General features: G+C 35.8%; 9 protein-coding genes across 9 annotated transcripts; 4 read left to right on the top strand and 5 right to left on the bottom strand. All coding sequences in view use genetic code 12, as the record gives it.

Annotated features, from left to right (window-relative positions):
* Positions 1-1,315: 1,315 nt before the first annotated feature.
* SPAPADRAFT_61662 (SNAP receptor) lies at positions 1,316-2,105 on the top strand (the record flags this gene model as incomplete). The annotated part of the gene is made up of 2 exons (XM_007375809.1): positions 1,316-1,621; positions 1,688-2,105. The coding sequence occupies 2 exons, from the start codon at positions 1,535-1,537 to the stop codon at positions 1,934-1,936; spliced, it is 336 nt and encodes a 111-aa protein (XP_007375871.1).
* An 897-nt stretch (positions 2,106-3,002) lies between these two features.
* GCV3 (glycine decarboxylase subunit H) lies at positions 3,003-3,812 on the top strand (the record flags this gene model as incomplete). The annotated part of the gene is made up of 1 exon (XM_007375808.1): positions 3,003-3,812. One exon carries the CDS (start codon positions 3,167-3,169, stop codon positions 3,725-3,727), a length of 561 nt encoding a protein of 186 aa, XP_007375870.1.
* OSM2 (fumarate reductase) lies at positions 3,763-5,845 on the bottom strand (the record flags this gene model as incomplete). Its single annotated transcript, XM_007375807.1, has 1 exon — positions 3,763-5,845. The coding sequence occupies one exon, from the start codon at positions 5,820-5,822 to the stop codon at positions 3,858-3,860; it is 1,965 nt and encodes a 654-aa protein (XP_007375869.1).
* A 594-nt stretch (positions 5,846-6,439) lies between these two features.
* Positions 6,440-8,935, bottom strand: RAD54 (DNA-dependent ATPase; the record flags this gene model as incomplete). Its single annotated transcript, XM_007375806.1, has 1 exon — positions 6,440-8,935. The coding sequence occupies one exon, from the start codon at positions 8,933-8,935 to the stop codon at positions 6,440-6,442; it is 2,496 nt and encodes an 831-aa protein (XP_007375868.1).
* Positions 8,936-9,101: 166 nt separating this feature from the next.
* CUP2 (Cup2p) lies at positions 9,102-12,422 on the bottom strand (the record flags this gene model as incomplete). Its single annotated transcript, XM_007375804.1, has 1 exon — positions 9,102-12,422. The coding sequence occupies one exon, from the start codon at positions 11,947-11,949 to the stop codon at positions 10,441-10,443; it is 1,509 nt and encodes a 502-aa protein (XP_007375866.1).
* On the top strand, positions 9,114-10,358 carry SPAPADRAFT_55998 (uncharacterized protein; the record flags this gene model as incomplete). The annotated part of the gene is made up of 1 exon (XM_007375805.1): positions 9,114-10,358. The coding sequence occupies one exon, from the start codon at positions 9,114-9,116 to the stop codon at positions 10,356-10,358; it is 1,245 nt and encodes a 414-aa protein (XP_007375867.1).
* A 494-nt stretch (positions 12,423-12,916) lies between the features above and the next one.
* CYB2 (Cyb2p) lies at positions 12,917-14,914 on the bottom strand (the record flags this gene model as incomplete). The annotated part of the gene is made up of 1 exon (XM_007375803.1): positions 12,917-14,914. One exon carries the CDS (start codon positions 14,877-14,879, stop codon positions 13,251-13,253), a length of 1,629 nt encoding a protein of 542 aa, XP_007375865.1.
* Positions 14,915-16,918: 2,004 nt separating this feature from the next.
* On the top strand, positions 16,919-21,658 carry MYO2 (myosin 2; the record flags this gene model as incomplete). Its single annotated transcript, XM_007375802.1, has 1 exon — positions 16,919-21,658. One exon carries the CDS (start codon positions 16,919-16,921, stop codon positions 21,656-21,658), a length of 4,740 nt encoding a protein of 1,579 aa, XP_007375864.1.
* A 38-nt stretch (positions 21,659-21,696) lies between these two features.
* On the bottom strand, positions 21,697-22,053 carry SPAPADRAFT_139706 (uncharacterized protein; the record flags this gene model as incomplete). Its single annotated transcript, XM_007375801.1, has 1 exon — positions 21,697-22,053. The coding sequence occupies one exon, from the start codon at positions 22,051-22,053 to the stop codon at positions 21,697-21,699; it is 357 nt and encodes a 118-aa protein (XP_007375863.1).
* Positions 22,054-23,775: the final 1,722 nt, after the last annotated feature.

Here is a 23,775-nt window from a genome sequence, read left to right as displayed (position 1 = left end):
AGGGCCAAACTAAAGTGTTGATTTGTTGTGTATTTTCGACGCCTAATAAATTGGTAAGCACACGCTTTACACATCAAAGACAAGAACAAGTTGTTTGATTCTCGGTTATTACACGAACACACATATAGACGATGGTTACAATAAAATTGCAAGGTTACAAATAAGATTAATGTGGTAACGTAGTAGTAGGTGGGGATTTCTCCCAATGCTCAGAACCAATAATTATAGTTCAATTGATGTATTGAATGATCTTTTTATGTAGACTACCTTAACATAATAGAGTAACGCATGTGAATGGTAATTTGAAGATGTTACTAAAATTACAATTACGAGTACAATGGCACTTATCGGGAATTTTCTTGAACGATTTTGCAGATCAGATGTGTAGAAAGCTGCTCACATTTTTCCGAGTCTAAATTGAACTATACCCACATTTATATACTGGAAATCCTTCCATCACATTTAGCGGTTGTGTGAATAGGGAGAGCCGGAAGAGAATACATATTACATAAGGGATTAGTGATCAGATTAGTTATAACATAATGAATAATCTAATTGCCGCCATATCTCCTAACTATGATCCGCACTGTAAATCCGTACAGCCTCTAATTAGGGTCATGTAATTTGGTAAGGAGGCTAAGTAAAAGCTAGCGCTAACAATAACAAAAAAAATTTCCTGTTTTGTGCGAGTTTTCGGCCCAAACTTGTGCAGCACAAAACACTTTAGTCTATTTTCGGCAAGCGGTTAAAACAATTATTCCGAATGCAGATAATATACTGAGGAATGCAAAAATTGACATCACCTAGAGGTTAAGACTTGTGTCAGTATCTCTAATGGCGCTGACTACAAATCTAACGTGAACTAAATTAGATTCTAGAATGTCAGTGTACACTTTAAATAGAACTATTTTTAGTCCATCACATTGTTAAATCCGAGCTCTAAGATTTTGTATGTTTCTTAGCAGATGCAAATATAATCAGAAATAAAACTATGCCTAAACCTTGTAAATAATATTATACAGAGAGTTGAATCTTTACTAGCTACTACGTTATGACCCTAAAATGTAATACGATTATCTCTGGCTTTTCTTCATATTTGTACCAACCTGTAAAATTGCCTAATATCAAAAGAAATAATTCACGACAGTAAAAAGAATCGATAGTCGGTTTGTGGGTTTGTTTACCGATCACCCCGATCTTCCTTCAGTGCAGAATGGGGGAGTAGTTAACATCCAATCTTCAATATTATGACCGTGTGAAACTTTAAATCATTTTTTTTTTTCTCTCGCAGGCAAAAAAGAAAGTTAAATATTCTATATTGTCCAGGTAATCAAATCATAACAGCACCACTACGTTTTTGACCATCAATCAAACAATACGTAGTTCAAACTAATCATCCCATTTTAGAGAAATATCCATCAACAAACAAGCATTTAACTGACCTACGTTTGAAAGATCATTATTTTAATTTCTGCATCAACGTGATCAATCCCTCCCCCCCCCATTTTTTCAATCTTAAATATCAACTAATACAATGTCTTCCTCAGTCCCATATGATCCATACATCCCTAACCAGACTACTGGTGATCAATCGAATTCTAGAACTGCTGCTATACAAGCTGTATGTATATTTGATTTCCTATTATTTCCTTGTTTTTCAGAGATATACTAACAAACAACACTTTAGCAAATCGATGATACTGTTGGAATTATGAGAGATAACATCAACAAAGTCGCTGAAAGAGGTGAAAGATTAGATTCTATAGAAAACAAGACTGACAATTTGGCTATCAGTGCACAAGGTTTTAGAAGAGGTGCCAACAGAGTTAGAAAAGATATGTGGTGGAAAGACTTTAAAATGAGAATGTGCCTCATTTTTGGTATAATCATTGTTATTATTGTGATTGTCGTTCCAATTGCTGTTCATTTCAGTTAGGTGGTATAACTATCTGGTTGATTTAATTTTATTCTTACTTCTAATTTTGGAAATTTGTTTTTCCATTTATTCATCTTCTTTCTTGTTTTGTTCTATTTTTTATACTCTCAATCAGGAATATACTAAGTGTTATAATAAATGAATATATACATTCTCATGGTTGTTATTACTTGAATATTGTAATATGAACGATACTCTGTGTGATTAGTAAGCACCATCGTGGCATAATGCTATATATTTGACTTGTAGTGTCTACGTTGACATGGCAAATGTTTCTTTCTACCAGGGATCATATTTAGAACAACATATGCATGCTATTGTTCAATCATGTTCCTATGATTATATGCTCTTTGGCTGATATATTTCCAATAAAGCTTTTGAAACATTTGGTTCTGTCTTGAAGTATACCAGCTATTAATACATACCTGCTATATATAATCTTGCTTTGGACTACTGTTGATCGAATAGATCTGAAAACTGATGAGATAACTTCTAATAATAGTTGTTGGGGTGCTACCAACCATCCGTTGTAAGTGCAGGAAGTGGTTGCGTTCACTACTGATAGATACTTCTGCATAGTATGGGAAATCGCTTAATTATTTATAGTTTGAGACGGCGGGCATTTTCATCTCCATCCTGGTGATTAGTTTATATTTAGTAAAAATTTGCATACATTTTCAAAAAAGAATAATGCAAATTTACTATAAGTAACTAAATTTAAACCTGTTTAAATGCCTGCAAATGCTATTACATACATTATCACAAAAAACTGGTATTTCGAATCCTACAATTAAGATCCGACATCTTCAAATCTATTTTAAACCGAGTCATCGCTTTGATCTATATCTATAGATCAATAAACAATAGAGCAACAACGCCGCATAGTTGCATCTAACGTCTAAGCCAATGGGGTCGTGTATGCCGAACGTTCTTAGCGAAGTCAAACTGAACACGCGCTGGTTTTAACTCTGCCCGCACCGAAGTCAAATTTAGCACCCATACATCAATACAATTCATCAGCCCATAAAATTTTAGGCGTTTTTTTTTCCTTTCGTTTTCAATTTTGTAATTTTATTGATGCCATTCCATCATAAATAGCCAATTCTTTTCCCTTGTCGTTAGTTTGGTTTCTTTCTTTCAATTGATACATCCAATTCGACTTACCTTTAGTCCTTTTCACTGCTTTTTTTTTCATATTCATTGCCTGGCGCATTATATAAACAAGTTACAATGTTCAAGTCCTTATTGAGAACCACCCCCGCATTAAGAAGAGTAGCCTTCAACGCCGCTCCAAGAGTCACCAGAACTGCTCTCTTCTCCACAACTAGAGTCACCATGAACACAATCAGTTACAAGTTGAACAAGGGTTCTCACGTATACAAATACTTGAGTGGTGATGGTCCGGAATACGTTAAATATACCCCTGAACATGAATGGTTAGCTGTTTTCCCAGACACTTCTGCTTTTGTTGGTATTACTGATTACGCTTCTGAAGCTCTTGGGGATGTTACTTATGTTGAATTACCAGAAGTTGGTGATAAAGTTGAAGTTGGAGATGTTATTGGTTCCGTTGAATCCGTCAAATCAGCTTCTGAAATTTACTCTCCAGTTGCCGGTGAAATTGTTGCTGTTAACACCGATTTAAACAGTAACCCAACCATCCTTAACATTGACCCAATGGGTAATGGTTGGATTGCTCACATTAAGCTTGATGACCCTGAAGCTGTCAAAGAAAGCGCAGAATTAATGGGCATCGAAGAATACACTGCTTCCCTTGCTGAAGAAAGTTAAGTAGAATCATTAACATTAAATCCATCATAATTAAATATTGATCATTTATAGTTATTTATTCAATTTACACAGAAATTTTACGTTTACATGGCTGCAATATTCCACGGAGAATTGCATGTAATTGACTGCACTAAATATTTAGACAAGGGGTTTCTCCTTTCAATCTTCCCAATACATGACTTGCAACATACTTTGGGATGACATTGTCTTCATGTAACATTGCAAAACTTTCAGAAGCATCTTTTCCAGCAAAGTTAAGGATTGATTCAGCACCACCAGGATGATATTTCAAGAATGGGGTACAATCGAGAACGACATTCTTGACAATGCACCAACAGTCATCAGCAGTGTTGTGTTTAGCAACTTCTTCAGCTGTAAATTCACGTTCTGGAACTGAAAACGGCTTTTTAGGTTCTGGCTTAGACGCGGGTTTAGTTGCTGCTGGTGCTGGTGTAAGTTCAGCTGGCTGGACTTGTCCTGGACTTACCTCGTTTACTTGGGAAGTTACACCAGTTTTATTAGCAGACAATTCAATAACAATCTTACCGTTAGGATCAATATGTAAACCAATCATATTCAATCTACTGTTAGCTGTAGTGGCACCAATTGAATTAGTAGAGGAACCAGAAACAACACCAGTACTGAGCTTCCGCAAACTGTAACTGCAAGCTTGGTCAGCTGCCAATCTACCATAAACGACACATGCCAATAAGGAAGATCCACCTAATCTGTTGTGTCCATGGACACCACCTGCAACTTCTCCAGCAGCATATAATCCTTCAAAGGGTTTATCTGATTCTGTTAACACTTGAGCCTTGTCATTAATTTTAACCCCACCCATAGTGAAGTGTAACACTCGAGTAACAAAAGCAACATGATATTTTGCATTGGGATCATATTCAAATGGAGTTTCTGGGAAATATTTCTTTCCAAAAGGATCAGGACTCTCACCTCTCAAAGCTTTGTTATAAGTGTCACATTGCTGTTTGAATGATTCTTCAGTACAACCCAATTCAGCCACTAATTCCTTACCAGTGATAGTTCTCATCAAATTTCTCAGGGAATAGTGCTTAACATGGAATTCCAAATTCTTACCAGACGCTTCATTCAACACCAACCTAATAGGACCATTTCCCTGCTTGAATTGCTTTTCCATTTCTCCAGAAACCCAGTCTCTAGTTCCTAATTCATCAACAAACCTTTCTCCTTTAGAATTGAATAAAACCCCACCTTCACCACGCAAAGCTTCAGCACCAAGGAATAAAAATCTAGGAGTTTTCTTGCCCATAACCACATCAGTATCACGGTAGTCAATAAGACCAGTAGGATGGACTTGGACTTTATCCATATCAATACCCACACCATGATTCTTCATGATTATCTTTTGACCATCCCCCGTAGCATGATTACCATTAGTTGAAGGAAGATCAATGATATCGGGACGATACTTTCTTAACAAACTGTTCTTGGTGAAATCAGCAGCATAGCCACCAGTCAGCATGATTACAGGACCATGAACTTCATTCTTGGATTTGTCCTGAAGGTTCTTATACTTAACACCAACAACTTTTCCTTTGTCATTATCGTCAATTAACAAGTCTATAACCTGACAATGTTTTAAGATTTGAACACGATCAGGCTCTGTTTCACTTAAACTTTCCAATCTTTCCAAAAGTCTGTAAGTTATAGCCATACCAGGGAACTTCGAGTCGTGACCACGGTGGGTTCTTGGTTGAGAAGCACCACCAAGCCTAGAAACAACACTTAGGTCCAATTCGAAAACATCTTGAAGCCAATGGACGGCATCCGCGGAATCATAAGTTAAAACCCGAATCAAATCAGGATTTGCTCTATCTTTGGCTGCCTTCAAGGTATCATTATAAAACTGCTCAACCGAATCCTTAATACCTAATTGGACTTGGGTACGTGTAAGAGCACCATTAATACCTGAAGTTGCTTTACCACTGTTACCACTAAGAAAGCCCTGCTTGTCAAGAAGGACAACATTTGCACCACGAAGGTAAGCTTGATGTGCAGCGGAAAGACCAGCAAGACCACCACCAACGATGATTATTGGATTAGAAGGTTCAGACATTTTACTGTTTGGTTGATAACTGCAAAGAAAGTTTACTGTTGTTATTTCCTATTTCCTGGAGTTTCGTGCAGATATATATCTCCGCCTGTGATTTTGAATCAATCGGAGTTTTTCCATTTCTAATGCGGGGGTTAAAAAAGAAACAATGTGGTGGAGGGACTAAGATTAGTTTGCCTCGCGCATTATTCACCAAGGTACAACAAAGTGTGGGTTCCTGAGCGGATAAAAGTACCCGATTACCTGTTATGCACGAAGAATGTTGATATCGTATGATTAACACATCGTCATAATCTTATTGTAGTCGATGAGCTTCAATACAAAGGGAACATGAACCCGTTGGAAGGGGGGAGGGAGGAGTGAAAAATGGAGCGGGTGACCAACTGTATCAAACGCTAATGACGGATCTGTAACCCCGAAAACAAAACTCATTCAGGTTAAAATGAAAAATCTTGCAACCATATTCTGTTTAAGGTTTTAATGCAGCAGTGAATAAACATTAATCCAATTTCCTGAATGTAAAAGATTTTTGACTCGTACCGGATAACCTTGCAAGTCATTAGCATGTGAGGAGACACCGGGTTTTAATGCTAGTATATTATTCTATATATATATATCTATTACAAATGCGATATATACTGAAAAGCAAAGGAAATATCATTGAATTGCGACTCATTTGCAATCAATGAATCTTGATTATTAGCTAAAGAAGCATGATTTAAATGGTTCCAAGTAGTGGCATCTCCGTACAACATAGCTGGTGGTTTTAGAAATTGGCCCTTCTCCAATGAACAACGTTTGCAATGGAAAGTGTCATGTGTATCACATATTGTATCTGGTGCGTATAGAAATAATTGCCTCAAATTATCAGCACTAAATAATCTTTCAACATCTTCTTTTTCATCAACCACACAACTTGAGAGTGATAATTTCATGGATTGTCTCTGGAAAATCTTCTCTTCAATTGTACCTGTTGATATGAATCTATAAATAAAACAATCCTTCTTTTGTCCATCTCTCCATACTCTAGCTAAAGCTTGTTGATCCAGAGCTGGATTCCAATCTGGATCAATCAATACTAATCTGTTGGCACCAATTAAATTAATACCACAACCACCTGCTTTTGAAGATAACAAGAAGATGAATTCTGAACCATCTGGATCATTAAATTTGTCCACCAACTTCTGACGTTTATTGATATTCATAGTACCATCTAATCTAAGAACACCATATTTCTTATAACGACACATTTTCTCAATAAGATCAAGAGTTTGTGTGTAATTTGAAATAAGAACAATCTTATCATTGGTTTCTGTATTTATTTGATGCAAGAATCTTTCCAAAATCATAAACTTACCACTGAACCAAGTTTGAATCTCTCTGTTTCTTCCACTGGCCCCTATGGAGGAAGAATAATCTTCGGGGATTAATTCTTCACAACCTTCAATATCGTCGGGGAGGTTTAATAAATCTGGATGATTGCAAAGTTTCTTCAATAAACCAATTGCTTTCAATGGCTGTGATCCTGTACCTCGAAGAAGTTTCTTGATTTCTGGAGATGTAATGAAATAGTTATATAGAGCACTTTGCATGGGTGATAACCCTGTGAATAAAACATATTCGTATTTGACCGGTAAATATTTTGACAAAATATCATTGGTTCTTCTAATAATGAACTTGGATACCATTTGTGATAACTCTGTCAATTTTTCATCACTCTTGGCTCGTTCTTTATCAGTAGCGTCGGCATCTCTTCCCCGAAGAATAACATTTTCAAAATTACGTTTGAAGTCATTTCTTGTACCTAAATAACCTGGGTTGGCAAAGTTTAACAACGAAAAATATTCGGATAAATCATTTTGGATTGGGGTCCCTGATAAAATAACTCTTCTTTCACATTTTAACGAGTTTAATGCTGTAAATGTTAACGAATCACCATTCTTTAATCTATGCCCTTCATCAGCTAACATTAGCCCAACTTCTGTACCGGCCAACTTATCAACATTTCTTCGTAAAGTTTCGTAAGAAACAATTAACACTGGACGGACAACGTTTCTACCAGTAGCTGTTGACCATTGTTGTAATGCTAAACCTAGATCATTTGATTTGGTTGATTTCCCATCAACTGCCAAGGGGGTCAATACGCCTTCTCCTAGCCATTTAACAATTTCATTGGCCCAATTACGAACCAAAGAAGAGGGACATACAATAATACACTTTTCAATTGTACGTTTTCCTCGAGGAGATTGACGAAGTAATGTCCACATAAGAGCAAGGCATTGTAATGTTTTCCCCAACCCCATCTCATCTGCCATGATACATCCCTTTGCTCGTGGATCAATTAATCCAGCAGTACATCTATATAAAAACTTAACCCCGGCAACTTGATGCGGACGAAGAATCTTTGCTAGTTTAGGATCAATAACAACGGGAACATCGGGATACTTGGCAAGTGCTGCTTCTGGATCTGTTACAATACCCAAGATTTCAGCAAGTGATTTGTGAACTCTTCTTTTTTTAGCTTGTGGTTCTTGCGGTTCTGGTGTAGGCAGTTCTTGTTTCTCTTCTTTCTCATCATCTGCCTTTGGAATAATATCCACAGTAGGGTCATACAACACTACTGCAAACTCACTGGTAGGATCATAAAGCGGTCTTGGTGGGAGTATAGGCCGAATTTTTGTTCCTAATGGTGGTGGTGGGCCCCGTATGATATCTCCTTCTTTTATATTTTCCTTCTTGAAGGGCACTGTAAAAGATCGCTTTAGTTTATTTTCATTATTAGTCAAGTTGTGACCGTTTAGAATAGCTCGCGGCATAAGAGCTCCAAATCTTTTTTGATGGATTACTTCGCCTTCAGAATCAACCGGTAAATCTTCTTCAGTCATAACACCATCTGCATAAGTTGTAACTTTCCGTCGGGCATCACGAATAGGACGTCCTCGCGTCGTTGCAGTACCACCATGACCACTTTGGCCACGCGAGGCAAATGGAACTTTAAAAGGTCGAGCCAAACGCGTGGCCGAGTCAGTGACTTTTGGTGGTCTTTTCTCCTTGGGTACTCCAGCACCGGAACCCAAGGGAGTAGTAAATTGCTTCAAAGGTTTCCTCACTGCCATTTCTTGTTGTTGTGTTTTGGTGTTAGTAAGCAAAGAGATAGCTTTGTAAACAAAAACAACGCGCCCGTTTCCAGTTCTATGGAACCTTCTTTTTTTCTTTTCTTTTTTTTTGGCAGCACAAACAAGGGAGCTATCGCCACACAAAAAGATTTCCAGTGTTATCAGTGCTTTAATCAATATGGATGAAATCTTTGCAAAAGCAAGTAATCAAGCAGTGAGCTTTGCTATCAGATCAGGGATCTCTCTTGCTTCAGGATTTGCCATTAAAACAATTACCAGTTTCATTTCTCAAATCCCAAAACTGGCACAACAATTGCGGATCGAAAAGCAACGACGTAAGTTACACTTAAAAATTGAGATACTAACACCTACAATCGAACTTATAAAACTTGCCAATGCACGTTCCAGTTCGATCCTTGATTCAACCATTGAGTTAATTGATGAGTTACATGCTCAATTCACAGAATTTGACGACCATTTGAGTGAGATACTTACAGGGCTAAATAGCAAGAACGAAGTTGAAGCTACTGAAAAGGTTGAGAAATATATGAATAGGCTTTTACAAGATATAAATGAAGCTATCCCCGTTCTTAATTTGGCATTACTTACTCTGGGTGTGAACTTTTCAGGACAAACCAATTCCAAGAATGTATCACCAGGTAGATTGCTTCAAGCTGCCAATTATTTAAATAACAGCAAGGGCGACCAGATTGGGCCCGGCTTTGATTTGGTGATGTACACTATATTTTACAATCCAAGTAGATTGAAATATGTTGAAGGGGAGGAATTTGACGACTTGAAATCTATAAGTTGGAAAGAAACATATGCTAGAAGTCTGGTTAAAATTGTTAAGGGGAAGGGGAAGTTCGAATACAAGTTGCAAATAATCGAGGATTTTAATGATGGAAGATATCATGAAGATGACGACAAGCCCCTGAAGAGAGAGTTTGATTTGAAGTTAATTGAGCGGATGTTCTTTACCGGTTCAGGAAAGCTATTGCGTCTTGAAGAAAGAAATTCGCCTGTGTTAATTATTAAGTTGGTTGACCAAGAAGAAGAAGAATGGATAGCATTAGGCGAATTAAACAAAGGTGAATTTGATGACGACGATGAAGACGACGACGACGAGGAGGAGGAAGACCAGAAGGAAACCGCGGAGAAGGAAATTAACGTTAAAGCAAGTAATCCACTTTCCCTTTTAGAATATATTCTTCGACTTGCTAGACTTCAAGAAATGCAATCTAAATCAATTCTTGAAATACCAGATGAAATATTATCGATATACTTACATGATGAGCCTGCTGAGCCTCATATACAAAAACAACCAACTAATACCACAAGTGCCCTTACGATGGATTCAAATATCACGCGATTACAAAATTTGCAAATAGATGCAGAATCGAAAAAATCTATTAATAAATAATATATAGCTTTAATACACAAGAAAAGAATATATCGCGAGATGTTTTTATATTTTATAGGTTTTCATAACTAAGTGATAACTTTTATGGTTGGGCTTGTTGGCCTTGTGGGGATTGTTTTAGTGGAGATGACTTTGCTTGTGAAGTTATGGGCAGTTGTTTTTGTTGGTGCAGTTGATCCTTATAATCATTAAATTGATCAAATACATACGGTTTTGATCCCATTATTGGGGTAAACATTTCTTGATACAATGGTATATCATATTCCAAGGGATTGGTAGGAACTGATGAAGCCTTGTCATATCCAAAGTCAGATACTGAATCGTTATTATTGGCAAATGTCAAATCAGGAACAGAGCCATTGGCAGGAGCACTATCTTGTACACCATAAAAATTAGGTACTGAAGACGATGCTGACAAATTAGGTTGATTAATGTTAACACTATCCATATTTTCATCAAAGAAGCTCTCCGTGTACAATTCCGATTCAATTTTAGTCAATTGGGTTCCAATATTGCTTGTTGACCCTAATCCAGTTCTACCAAAATGGTGCAGATGGTGCCCAAAGTTGTCGTCATTGCTATTTGAATTATTGAATGCATCTGAAGGAGGGAATGCAGCTGATGTTGAAGACATGGGTAAGCTTCCACTTATAAATGTTCCTTGGTTATAAGCTGTTGGATTGCCAACAACATCATACGATCGTGAGGAAGAATTTGAAGTTATAGACAAAACACTTTCAGGACGTTTGAGTCGTACTGATGTGAATTGATTATGATTCCCAGTTGTGCTTGTCGAAGTTGCTACACTGTTGATGGAATTAACTGATGATGCCATACCATTTTGAAGACTGCTGCTATGAGTCATGACCGTAGGTCGCATTGGTTTTGGTTGTTGTGGAGGTGGAGGCTTGCTTGGTTTGATAATCTCTTGAGGAATAGTCAGTAATGGTTGATTTTCACTCTCAAAACTTTGATTTCCAACCAAGGGAAATAATGGAAACATATGATCCACCAAATCTATTTCAGTGGGACTCAAGTGATTCGTTATTCCTTTATTTGGAGAAAAATCATCTTGCAGTCTGTCCGTGTTATTGTTGTTATTGTTATTGTTGCTATTGGTGTCTATACTATTGCTTTTGGCGATATTTGTGTTACTATTGGTTGGTTGGTTGATTGCATCAAGATTATATTGGGAATTAGTATCATCATTAAAGTCGTTATTCGTACTAGGAGTATTATTTTGTTCATGCTTAATAGAAGATCCATTTTGAAGAATTTGTTGAGATGGGGTTGACCGTTGCGAATTATAATCAGTTAAGTTACCATCGGAATGATGAGAAAACAAGTCAAATAATCCATTACCAACATCAAAAGGAATGACAATATCGTCAATAACAAAATTCAGATTTGGATTTGAATATGAAGAATACGATGGAGTTTCTGGTTGCAGTTGTTCTTGATTTAGATTCTGACTCTGTTGACTTTGAGGAGAGTCGCTAGGAGTAAAGTTTGTCTCTGAAGCCTTCTTTTTAATATCAGCATTTGCAGCATTAATTAAAGATTTCTTCTTTGCACGTTCCGAAGCGGACATATGATGTATATTACCATTAATAGTGCCAGTCTTTTTCAGGGTTTGGTTACAAGTACAATGTGAATTTTTATGGCAAGCACACGAAGCCAAATGAGTTCCTGGAGGTTTCCCTTTTTTACCACATGTGCAAGAAGTATGTAAGTTCTTCATTTTCCGTTGATCTCGACAGTGTTGACATTGTGTAGCTGGTCTACCCTTTGGTTTGATCATAGTTAAGGGTTGATCTGTGTGGGTGCATGTTGTGACCCTATGACCTCGTATGCACCTCTCACAAGCATACTTCACCCCATTAATAAGCACCATCGTACAAGGGATATGCGTTTAAATTTTGGGAAAAACAAAAAGAAATGACTGAAAATGACTTTATGCAAAATGTTAACCTTTAAAATGGACAATGTAGAATATATTCGATGGATTTTCTTATTGTTATTAAGGAAAGTGTTATTGAACAACGTAGGTGAGGGGGCGGCGGCGGTAGCTGGCTGTTAACTTGTCCCTTTTTTTTCCCTTTTTCTTTTTTCTTTTTTTTTACAAAAACATCCAAAACGCAACTGTATAAGAAAAAATAGCTAGAGGAAACAACGGCTGAGGTGAAACAAAAAAAAATTTTAAAAAGGAGAAAATAAAAAGGGCGCGGAATGCACTCAAAAAAATTTTTTTTAGGTTTTTTTTTTCCCCTGTGGTGTCTAAATTTTACTACTATGACGTAAGCTTCAGTACATTGTACTTTAATTTGATGGGTAGACAACGTAGACTAAAGCCAAGAAACCCCCGCTTCTACGTCAGGTTTAAGACGATCTAAAATTACGTAGTCAAGTTGGTTTTTAGTCACTGGATATCATTTGCTGCTGTCTTTATTGGTCGCGTATTGTCCAGCGTAGCAACCTTTTTGATCCGTTCTCCACCATTTCCGAATTCATCTTATTTTCTTTTTTTTTTGACTTTTTTTCTTTTTCTTTTAGAGCTCGAAATTCGAGATGTGTATGTCTAATTCAGATGAACATTGTTAGTTGTAATCGGATAGAATTATTTCATTGTTCTTGTTCCGAACATGTGCTATTTTACCGAGATTAGCTTATCATTACCCGGCAATCAAATCTCGTCAAATTATTTAGCATCTTCCGACTCTTGTTTACCCACGGCATTTCCTGGTTAGTAACCTATTACGAGATATGTAAATCTCGAGCCGTCCAAGCATATTCCTGCAGAAAATCATATAGTGCTAAAGGCACGCTTACATAGTTTCATTACATGTTATAATAAGTTTTCTTAGTAGTATCTATTGTATAAACCTCTAGTCTCTACAACTTGGAGTCCTTAAAGGCTGGTGCAGCCAAAGGTTCGTATACACTACCAAACAATTTGTCTTGGGACACTACGCGGTTGGTAATGTTTCTTACATCCACATAGCTTTCATTTAATTGATCAATGGAGGTAACTCCCAATAATCTCATATTCATAACCATTTCATCTTTTAAGATTTGAATAGCTTTAGTTACACCTTCATCTCCATAGGTTGACATAGCATAAAGAAATGGTCGACCTATTCCCACACCTTTAGCACCTAAACACATTGCCTTAAGAATATCAGTAGCTCTTCTAACTCCACCATCAATATAAACTTCGAAATTCTTATCCAACCCTTGTTGTCTTAAAACTGGCATTAATTCAATCAAGACTTCCAAAGGAGGTCTGGAAAATTCCAACTGTCTACCACCATGATTACTTAAAACTACACCTTGACATCCTAATTTAGCGGCAATAATTGCATCTTCCACACATTGAACTCCCTTAAGAATAATAGGCATCTTGGTAACCGATTTAAACCATTTCAAATCGTCCCATTTCAAGGAAGTGTCAATAAACGAACTGATGGCTCTTGCTGCACCCTGACTTCTATCAACATCTGCATCATCACCTTGAACATGACTTATATCTTCAATTTGTTTAGATCTCATATCCTTTTCACGACGACCCAATTGTGGGGCATCCACGGTAATGAATAGTCCTTTCATACCTCTCTCCTCAGCATGTTCAATAATCTCTTTACATATTTCACGATCAGAATTAACATATAACTGGAACCATTGCGTTTGCTTGTCAGTAGCCTCATCGACAATTTCATCAAATGAACAGGAAGCAAGGGTAGGAATCATTTGAATGATACCTTGTTTTGCAGCACTTCTAGTAAGCACTTTTTCTCCATCTGGATGACCTAATCTACCCAATGCAGTGGCAGTAATATAAAATGGCAGTGCTACCTTGGCCCCTAACATAGTTGTACTAAGATCAATATTAGTAACATCAACCATAACTCTAGGCTTAAAGAAGATTCTGTGGTAACTAAGATGATTTTCTCTCAAAGTAATTTCATCATCACATCCTGAAGAATAATAAGCCCATGCAGTATGTTCCATGGTGTGACGAGCAACAAATTCAAAATCATTAAGATTGTAGATTTGAGAAAGATCGGGTTTATTCTTGATATTCTTACGACGTTCGATTTCACGAGGATCATTATCTTCATCGTCGTCATCATCTTCTTCATATGCATCAGCGGCTGCAGATACAGTAGCAGAAATTGGCAATTTACCTTCTTGTTCATCATATTCAACATCATACTCGTCAACCACGGTATCACTTGAACTGGATACTTCAACTTCTGGCTCAGGCTTAGGTTTGACTGATTTCTTCTTTTTCTCAACCTCACCTTTATGGTATTCTGGTTTCAAATATTTAACTAAAGTATCACCAGGATGAACTGGATCAAATGCTTTGGTTGCATCTTTACCAGCATATTTCAAAATAATAGCCAGACCACCCGGATGTTCCATCACAAAATCAGATACATCATATGCCTTATCATGAATGATAACCCAGCAATCTTTTTGTGTGTTATGTTTAGCTACTTCTTCTAATGTAAGGACCATCTTTACTAGTTTGATTCAAGATAGGAGATAACGGCGAATGTGAAAAAAAAAATCATCTGGAAAAAAAAAAGCGTAGGGCCCGATTATATAAGTAAGCAATGTGGGGTAAAATTCGGAGTCATATGTGTTTGTCGGTAATTAGTAAAATTAAAGCGGGAGAAATCCCAAAGAAGAAAAATTCATTCACAAATAAAGCGGAATGTACTAAAAAAACAAAGAGTAGGCCAATTGTTCCACTTTAATTTCAAATTGTATTGTTAACTGTGGAGGATGGTGGAGGGAGTCTGTTGTCTTTTTTTTGGGGTGCGCTAAATATAATTCCACGAGCAAACACGGGAACAGCGATCCGCCATCATTACGTAATTTAACCACTTTTGCAGCCTTGTTAATGAAAGTTATTGATGAAGTGTCCCCACAACTTTTGAATAACTAGGTTAGCACTGGTTGAGGTCTATGTCGAGGCGAATGAGAAACTCCGAACCTTCACAGTGATTCCTGAATTATAACATTTTGGGGGTAAGTTGATGATGGTTTGTTTCTGCAGGTAGAATTAGAATGTACTATTGTAAAAGATTATAGAGCATTTACGATTGAACTTTTAATTGAATTTGTAACTTTATTCAAATCTTTGAAGGAAATTATAAGATTGTTGCAAAAAAAATTGCCAAAATATAAACAAAATAAATAGAAACAAGGTTGAGAAACCTAATCCCCATATTTTTAATCTTTTGAATAATTCAAACCTTAACTTTAGATTCTAGCGAGAAACATTCCACTTCTTGCGGAAGGTTTTTAGTTATCGTGCAAGCAGATTAGTAGAACTCAACTGGATGATGTATTCGCAGTTTTGACAACTCTCACGTGATACAAAAATATCAACACAAGCCACTATAGCTTCAATTTGACGACATAGAAAAATCAAAGAAGGCGATATGCTTCGAGATTTAGATTGTTCCTGAACTATAACCTTCTTTATGTATAGTTCCTTACTTTACTAAAATTAGACTAAAACTACAAAGCAAAAAGATTGGCATATGCTAGTGAATACTGTTGACAAACTCACGTCTAAATCAGATATGTGTAATGTCTCAAATGTTAACTTCTTCCTTCTTTTCTGCCTGTGTTATTTAGTGCTGCATTGCCACATCAAGATATAAACACTTGGTCTTTTCTAATTATAGAATGTAAGGGCGGAATAAACGAACACCCTCGTCAAACAAAAGAAATGTGGTGAGAGATATTATTTTGCAATAAAATAATGAGGGAGGTCTAAACTGCAACCCCCCTACGGGTGAGATTGTGTTGCACAGTATTCCTTGCAGGTTAGTTCTAACCACAACTTTCCTTACAGGAACAGTAACACATTTTGTTGGCATATGAAAATAACCTGTAAAAAATTTCAATGGCAATTTACAGATTAGGAGATTACGTGTTTGTTTTGTTTAATTCAAAAAAAAAAATTTTTTGGGTTTCTTTTTTAATACGGGCTTTTTTTTTACCGTTCACAAAATTTACAACCCAATCTTATAACCAATTTTACAACCAACTTTCTAACTTATTGCTTTATTTTACCACAATACCATTAGCGATAGTTAAGAAATCAACCAAGCCACCACCATTTCTATACCTACACTACATACCCACCCCTCTAAATTAGAATTATCAAACAAACCCTGTTTGACATTAGAGGGCAAAAGATTGTTTTTGTTGATAATATAATTTCCTTGTGATATTCACCCACCCTTTGACATACCCCTGAATTTATACCTTTACTGCTTGATATTCAAGAATATATTGGACCGTTTGACATTCTTATCCAGCAACACTTGTTAAATTCACACGACCTCACCCACTCAAGAATTCAAACACGTCAACTTTATTGTAAACTTACACAAAACATTCCACAAAACAAAGGAAAAAAAAAAACTTGATTCGGGAAACTGAAACCAACACTTGGATTTTTTTTTTTGATTTGATTTATTTATTTATTATTACCTATTGATTCAAATTCACAAAGTTTGTTTTTAGTTCATACCAATATGGTTTCCTTATATGACGTGGGCACTCGTTGTTGGTATCCAGATGAGAAACTAGGCTGGGTAGGAACAACGGTTAAATCAAATACCCAAGACAATAATAAATATATTATAGAACTTACATTAGAGGATGATGAATCTCAGATATTCACTATTGAAACCGAGAATTTGTCAGAAGATAATCCAGAATTACCTCCTTTACGAAATCCTCCAATTTTAGAAGCTGCTGAAGATTTGACAAGTTTATCATATTTGAATGAACCTGCCGTTTTACAAGCCATCAAGTTAAGATATTCACAGTTAAACATTTATACTTATTCCGGTATTGTTTTGATTGCTACTAATCCTTTCCAAAGAGTTGATCAATACTATTCTCATGATATAGTTCAAGCTTATTCTGGCAAGAGAAGAGGTGAATTAGATCCCCATCTTTTTGCTATCGCTGAAGAAGCATTTAGATGTATGAAGGATGATGGCGAAAATCAAACCATTGTTGTTAGTGGTGAATCAGGTGCTGGTAAAACTGTTTCTGCCAAGTATATTATGAGATATTTTGCTACTGTCGAAGAAGATTTCCAAGGAAGTACTATTGATCATAAAGCTGATATGTCTGATGTTGAAAAACAAATTTTAGCCACAAATCCAATTATGGAAGCTTTCGGTAATGCTAAAACTACCAGAAATGATAATTCTTCGAGATTTGGTAAATATTTGGAAATCTTATTTGATACCGATGTTTCCATTATTGGGGCAAGAATTAGAACTTATTTATTAGAACGTTCAAGATTGGTTTTCCAACCACAATCAGAAAGAAATTATCATATTTTCTATCAATTATTGGCTGGTATGTCTGAGGATGAAAAGCAAACCTTGGGATTAACCAAACCCGAAGATTTTAAATATACTAATCAAGGTGGGGCACCACAAATTGATGGTGTTGATGATGCTGCTGAATTTTCCATCACTAGGGATGCATTACAATTGATTGGAATTGATTCAGATAAACAATTTGAAATTTTTAAGATTTTGGCAGGTCTTTTACATATTGGTAACATTGATATCGCTGCTACCAGAAATGATGCATATTTATCGGCAGATGAACCAAACCTTGTCAAGGCTTGTGACTTATTAGGTATTGATGCTAATGCATTTGCTAAATGGTGTGTTAAGAAACAAATCACCACTAGATCAGAAAAAATCATTAGTAATTTAAGTCACCAACAGGCCTTGGTTGCTAGGGATTCCTTCACAAAGTATATTTACTCCCTGATGTTTGATTGGTTAGTTGATTATGTCAATAACGATTTATGCCCAGATGAAGTAACGGCTAAGATTAATTCATTTATTGGAGTCTTGGATATTTATGGGTTTGAACATTTTGAAAAAAATTCGTTCGAGCAATTTTGTATTAATTATGCTAATGAAAAATTACAACAAGAATTTAACCAACATGTGTTCAAATTAGAACAAGAAGAATATATCAAGGAAGAAATTGAATGGTCTTTTATTGAATTTAGTGATAATCAACCATGTATTGACCTTATTGAAAACAAGTTAGGTATATTGGCACTTTTAGATGAAGAATCTCGTTTACCTTCTGGTAATGACCAATCCTGGATTGAGAAAATGTATCAGAATTTGAATAAAGAACCAACCAACAAGGTATTTAAAAAGCCAAGATTTGGGCAATCTAAGTTTATTGTTAGTCATTATGCCTTGGATGTTTCTTATGATAGTGAAGGTTTTATTGAAAAGAATAGAGATACTGTTGGTGAGGGACATTTGGATGTTATGAAGAATACTACAAATCCATTATTACAGGATATTTTGTCCATTGTTGAAAAGAATGCCGCTGCTGCTCTTACTGCCAGCGCTTCTTCAGCTGAATCTGAAAGATCCAGACCAACCAAGACTGCCAATAAGAAGATCACTTTAGGTTCCATGTTTAAGAATTCCTTAATTGATTTGATGAAGACCATACATTCCACAAATGTCCATTACATTCGATGCATCAAGCCCAATGAACACAAGACGGCATGGGAATTTGATTCTCTTATGGTTTTATCTCAATTGCGGGCTTGTGGGGTTTTAGAAACCATTCGTATCTCATGTGCCGGTTATCCAAGTAGATGGACCTATAGTGAATTTGCTGATAGATATCATATTCTTCTTCCATCTAAAGATTGGATTAAAGTTATGAGTGGTGAAACAACAAGTGATGAAGCCATTAATGAATTATGTAACCAAATTTTGGACAAGTACATTGAAGATAAATTGAAGTATCAGTTGGGTAATTCCAAAATTTTCTTCAAGGCTGGTATGTTGGCTCATTTCGAAAAATTGAGATCTGATAAATTATACCAATCTGCCGTTATGATTCAAAAGCATTTGAGAGGAAGATATTACCGTAAGCAATACATTATGACACGTCAATCTCACATCAGATTACAATCATTAATCAGAGGTTACATGGTTAGAGATCGGGTTGAAAAGGAACGTCAATGTAATGCTGCAACCAAGATTCAAACTTTGATTAGAGCTTATTTGGCAAGAAAGCAGTACGTCAATACTGTGAATTCTGTTATTACTTTACAAAAATCTATTCGTGGTTTGCAAGCAAGAAGAAATTATCTTTCCTTGCGTACCGAAGCATCTACAATTACTATTCAAAATGCTTGGAGAGGTTACCAAGAACGTACCAAATACAACAAGCTCAAGAAGTCTACCGTTGTTGTTCAATCTGCTATTAGAAGACAATATGCTATTCGTCAATTAAAGGAATTGAAAGTTGAAGCTAAGTCAGTTCATAAATTGCAAGAAGTTTCTTATCAATTAGAAAATAAGGTTATTGATTTAACTCAATCCTTAACAAGCAAGATTCAAGAAAATAAGAAATTATTGGAAGAAATCGAACAATTGAAATCATTGATGGTCCAACATGATGAAGCTCAAGAATCGCTCAAGACCAGAGAATTAGAATATCAACAACAAGTTGATTCTTTGAATGGTGAACACTTACAAGAGATCTCTAACTTGAAACAAGAATTGGCCAATATCAACTCCGAATATGCATCCGCTGAAGCTAAGATCAAGCAATTATCTCAAGAACAAGCAGATTTAAGAGAAGAAGTTCACCGTACCATTGAAGAATTGAACAAGGCCAAGGAAGATTTGGTTAAACGTGATACAATTGAAGTTGATCTCAAGACTCATATTGAACAATTGAAGAGTGAATTAGCACAATTACAACTGCAACAACAAGTTTCTAAATCCAGAAATGGTTCTGCTGCAGTAATTAATAATCCCAAAACTAGAACTGCAGTTAACAACAAACGGTACAGCAGTGCCAGTGCCTGGAGTACTAACAATAATCTTGATAATGTCAATAGACCAGTATCAGTCATTGCCGTGTCCAACGATGATTATGCCGATATTGATGATATTAATGATGAGTTGTTTAGATTATTAAGAGATTCACGTCACTTGCATAGAGAAATTGTCGATGGGTTATTAAAGGGATTGAAGATTCCTGATGCTAGTATCGCTGCTGATTTAACCAGAAAGGAAGTTTTGTTCCCATCAAGAATTATTATTATTATCTTGTCTGATATGTGGAGATTAGGCTTAACTAAAGAAAGCGAAGAATTCCTTGGTGAAGTATTACTGTCCATTCAACATATTGTTTCATTGTTGAAAGATGATGATGTTATTCCTAATGGTGCTTTCTGGTTATCTAATACCCATGAGTTATACTCATTTGTTTCATATGCTCAACAAACCATTATTGATAATGATACTTTATCTCACGAAATGAGCGAGGAAGAATTTGAAGAATATTTGAAGTTGGTTGCTGTTGTTAAGGAAGATTTTGAATCGCTTTCTTATAATATTTATAACATGTGGATGAAGAAGATGGAAAAGGAATTGGAAAAGAAAGCAATTTCAGCAGTTGTTTTATCACAAAGTTTACCTGGGTTTATGGCTCCAGAAAACTCACCATTCTTGTCTAAAGTTTTCTCATCTGGTACTCAATATAAGATGGATGATATTTTAAGTCTTTTCAACCTGGTTTATTGGGCAATGAAGTCTTATTTCATTGAACATGAAGTTATCAATGAAGTTATTATTGAATTATTAAGATTCCTTGATGGTTTGTGTTTCAATGATTTAATAATGAGAAGAAATTTCTTATCTTGGAAACGTGGTTTACAATTAAATTACAATGTTACCAGATTAGAAGAATGGTGTAAATCTCATGAGATTCAAGAAGGATCAGTTTATCTTTCCCATTTATTACAAGCTGCAAAATTATTACAGTTAAGAAAGAATACCCCTGAAGATATTGGTATCATTTATGAGATTTGTTATACATTGAAGCCAATTCAGATTCAAAAATTAATTTCCCAATATCTTGTTGCTGATTATGAAACTCCAATTGCTCCAAATGTATTGCAATTGGTTGCTGATAGAGTTCGTGAATCCAATGGCAACTCTGATGAATTATTTGAAATGGTTAATACCGATGGTCATTTCAATGATCCATTTAGAACGATTGATTTGAGACCATTTTCAAGAGTTGAAGCTTATGTTCCTGCATGGTTGAATTTACCAGTTATCAGACGAATAGTTGAACTTGTGGCTAAGAATGCTTCTGTACAGGAGACTCAAAGTTTGCAACAACAACTCGAAGAAGAAGATGAGTATCACGAACAACCACAAACTGTGATGGTTAACAGCAGTTAAATTATATAAACTTCCAATTGTAAATTTTCTTTTATTACTTATATAGTCTTATTAATTTCCAGTTCAGTTTTAGTACGAAGTTGTAACGCGTGAACACCCTTGTGCTTAATTTCATCGTCTAATAAGTTATAAACCAATCTGTGTCTAGTAGGCAAGGTCTTTCCTTCGAATATTGAACTGACAATTTCAATATTAAAATGGGACTCCGTGGTGTTTGTTGCCCCTCTTATCCCAGCATGATGAGCATGTTTATATGAATCATTAACAATTTTCAAGTATGTAGGCAGAAACGAATCTTGAATTTTAGTCAATATCAGAATTTCAATAGGACCAGGAGTTTCTGAATGGATCAATTTAGCAGTAGTTGTCATTGTCCTTAATAATTGTTTGAACATGGTACGAGAACGTAGACATCGATTGTATTTTTTTTTTTTCAAGCTTGAATTTTTATAGGCTTCAGCGATTCGCAATAAACGTTCACACACCCTAGATACTTACTATCACTTTTTGGGATCATAGTTCAATATATAACTTGGCTAGATTATCTTAAAGGGCACAAGTAACGATATATGAAACATTTTGTATTAAAATCTTGATATAATAGTGTATCTAGCGTAAAGTTGCTAGTTTAGAACATTTTCGTTGATGTTGCAAATTCAATAGCTCAAGGTAATCAAGCATGATCAATGTTTTTCATTCTCCCAGGAACTCTAAAGTATTATACGTTATAACATGAGAGTACAAATTATACAATCCAATGGAAAGAAACCCAGTGCCCCTTTTGAGTGGTTGTGAATTATCACAGAAGAAATCGTTATCTGTAGATACTAGAAAACCAGAGAACATAAAGAAAGGGCATTTCCTAATACAATGAATTTTCAAACAACCATTATAGATGATAATAAAATATTTTCTTAAGATGTATCTGAGGTGCCATCTGAGTTGTCTAGCACCAACTCAAATTTCTTATCTATGCAATCACAAGTTACGAGCAGAAATCCGGAATTGTTAAACGAATGTAGAAATATGTGGAGTTTTATGTGCCCACCCTTTGTCATACACTCTGATGCAAGTTATAAGCTGTGGTAATGGTTGTTGTTAATTAGTGTCAAATATTTACAATATTTTCCCACTGTACATAAACACCTTGGCCTAAAAAAAAAGCAAGAGACCTTTTGATCCCACCATCGCTTCCTGCATATTTGGGATTTAGTGCATAACAAGTTTACGATAGCAAGTTACAACAAATCCAAAAGAAAACTTGAATAAGACATAACATGATGTAAAATGCATTACTATTGTACATAATAGATAAATTTACTGGAAGTAAAGATTACTCTCGTAATATTAACATTTATTAATAAGCGGGGCTACAAAGCCTCTTAAATTTTCGTTTCCTTAAACGATCAGTTACATTAAAACAGCGTTACCAGCTAGCATATAGTTTTAGCGCCTAGCCGATACCATCATTGGACAATAAAAATTTGGTTGATAAATTTTATTTTATGCAATGGGCCTCTTCCTCTATATATGGAGTATGCTGCAAAGTTTTCTACTAAAGGGAGGGAATAAGATTTACTAGGTTAAGAGAACTTAAAGGAAAGCTACCTACTATTTTTTCAAAACCCTAATCAACTACTTTCAGCTATTGTATCTTTTTAAAACCTATCAAAGTAAAGAGTTTTCAAAACTTACCCAACAATGCAAAGACAAGGTGGCCCCATTTTATTGGTCTTTACCGTGCAACCCAAGGAACCTTGGTAGAGGTGATGCAAACTGCAAGCAGTGAAAACTATTTAGGGGTTGAGGAGAGAAGGGATCACTAGATGTAAACAGTATTCTGGGAGAAATTGCTTTTTATGGTTAATGATATTTTGTAAAAATTCTTCCTAAACAATCGAAATAATTACCCCATTGACTCTTTTTTTGATCCCATACTTTTAGTTCGAAACCTAAATTATTTGCCAATTATCAACCCCTAGTATTTGCAACTGATGAAAAATGGAGTAAGAAAGCCTCTTTAACTCTTCGAGCTTCACTTTGATTTATATCACCTTCTCACCGTTGTGAACCACAAAACTAAGTAATGCAACAATGGTCTAACTACTAACCCCCCC

The sequence above is a fragment of the Spathaspora passalidarum genome, assembly GCF_000223485.1.
Source record: "Spathaspora passalidarum NRRL Y-27907 unplaced genomic scaffold SPAPAscaffold_4, whole genome shotgun sequence".
In the NCBI taxonomy this organism is placed as follows: domain Eukaryota; kingdom Fungi; phylum Ascomycota; class Pichiomycetes; order Serinales; family Debaryomycetaceae; genus Spathaspora; species Spathaspora passalidarum.
This window is presented reverse-complemented; position numbering and strand designations above follow the sequence as displayed.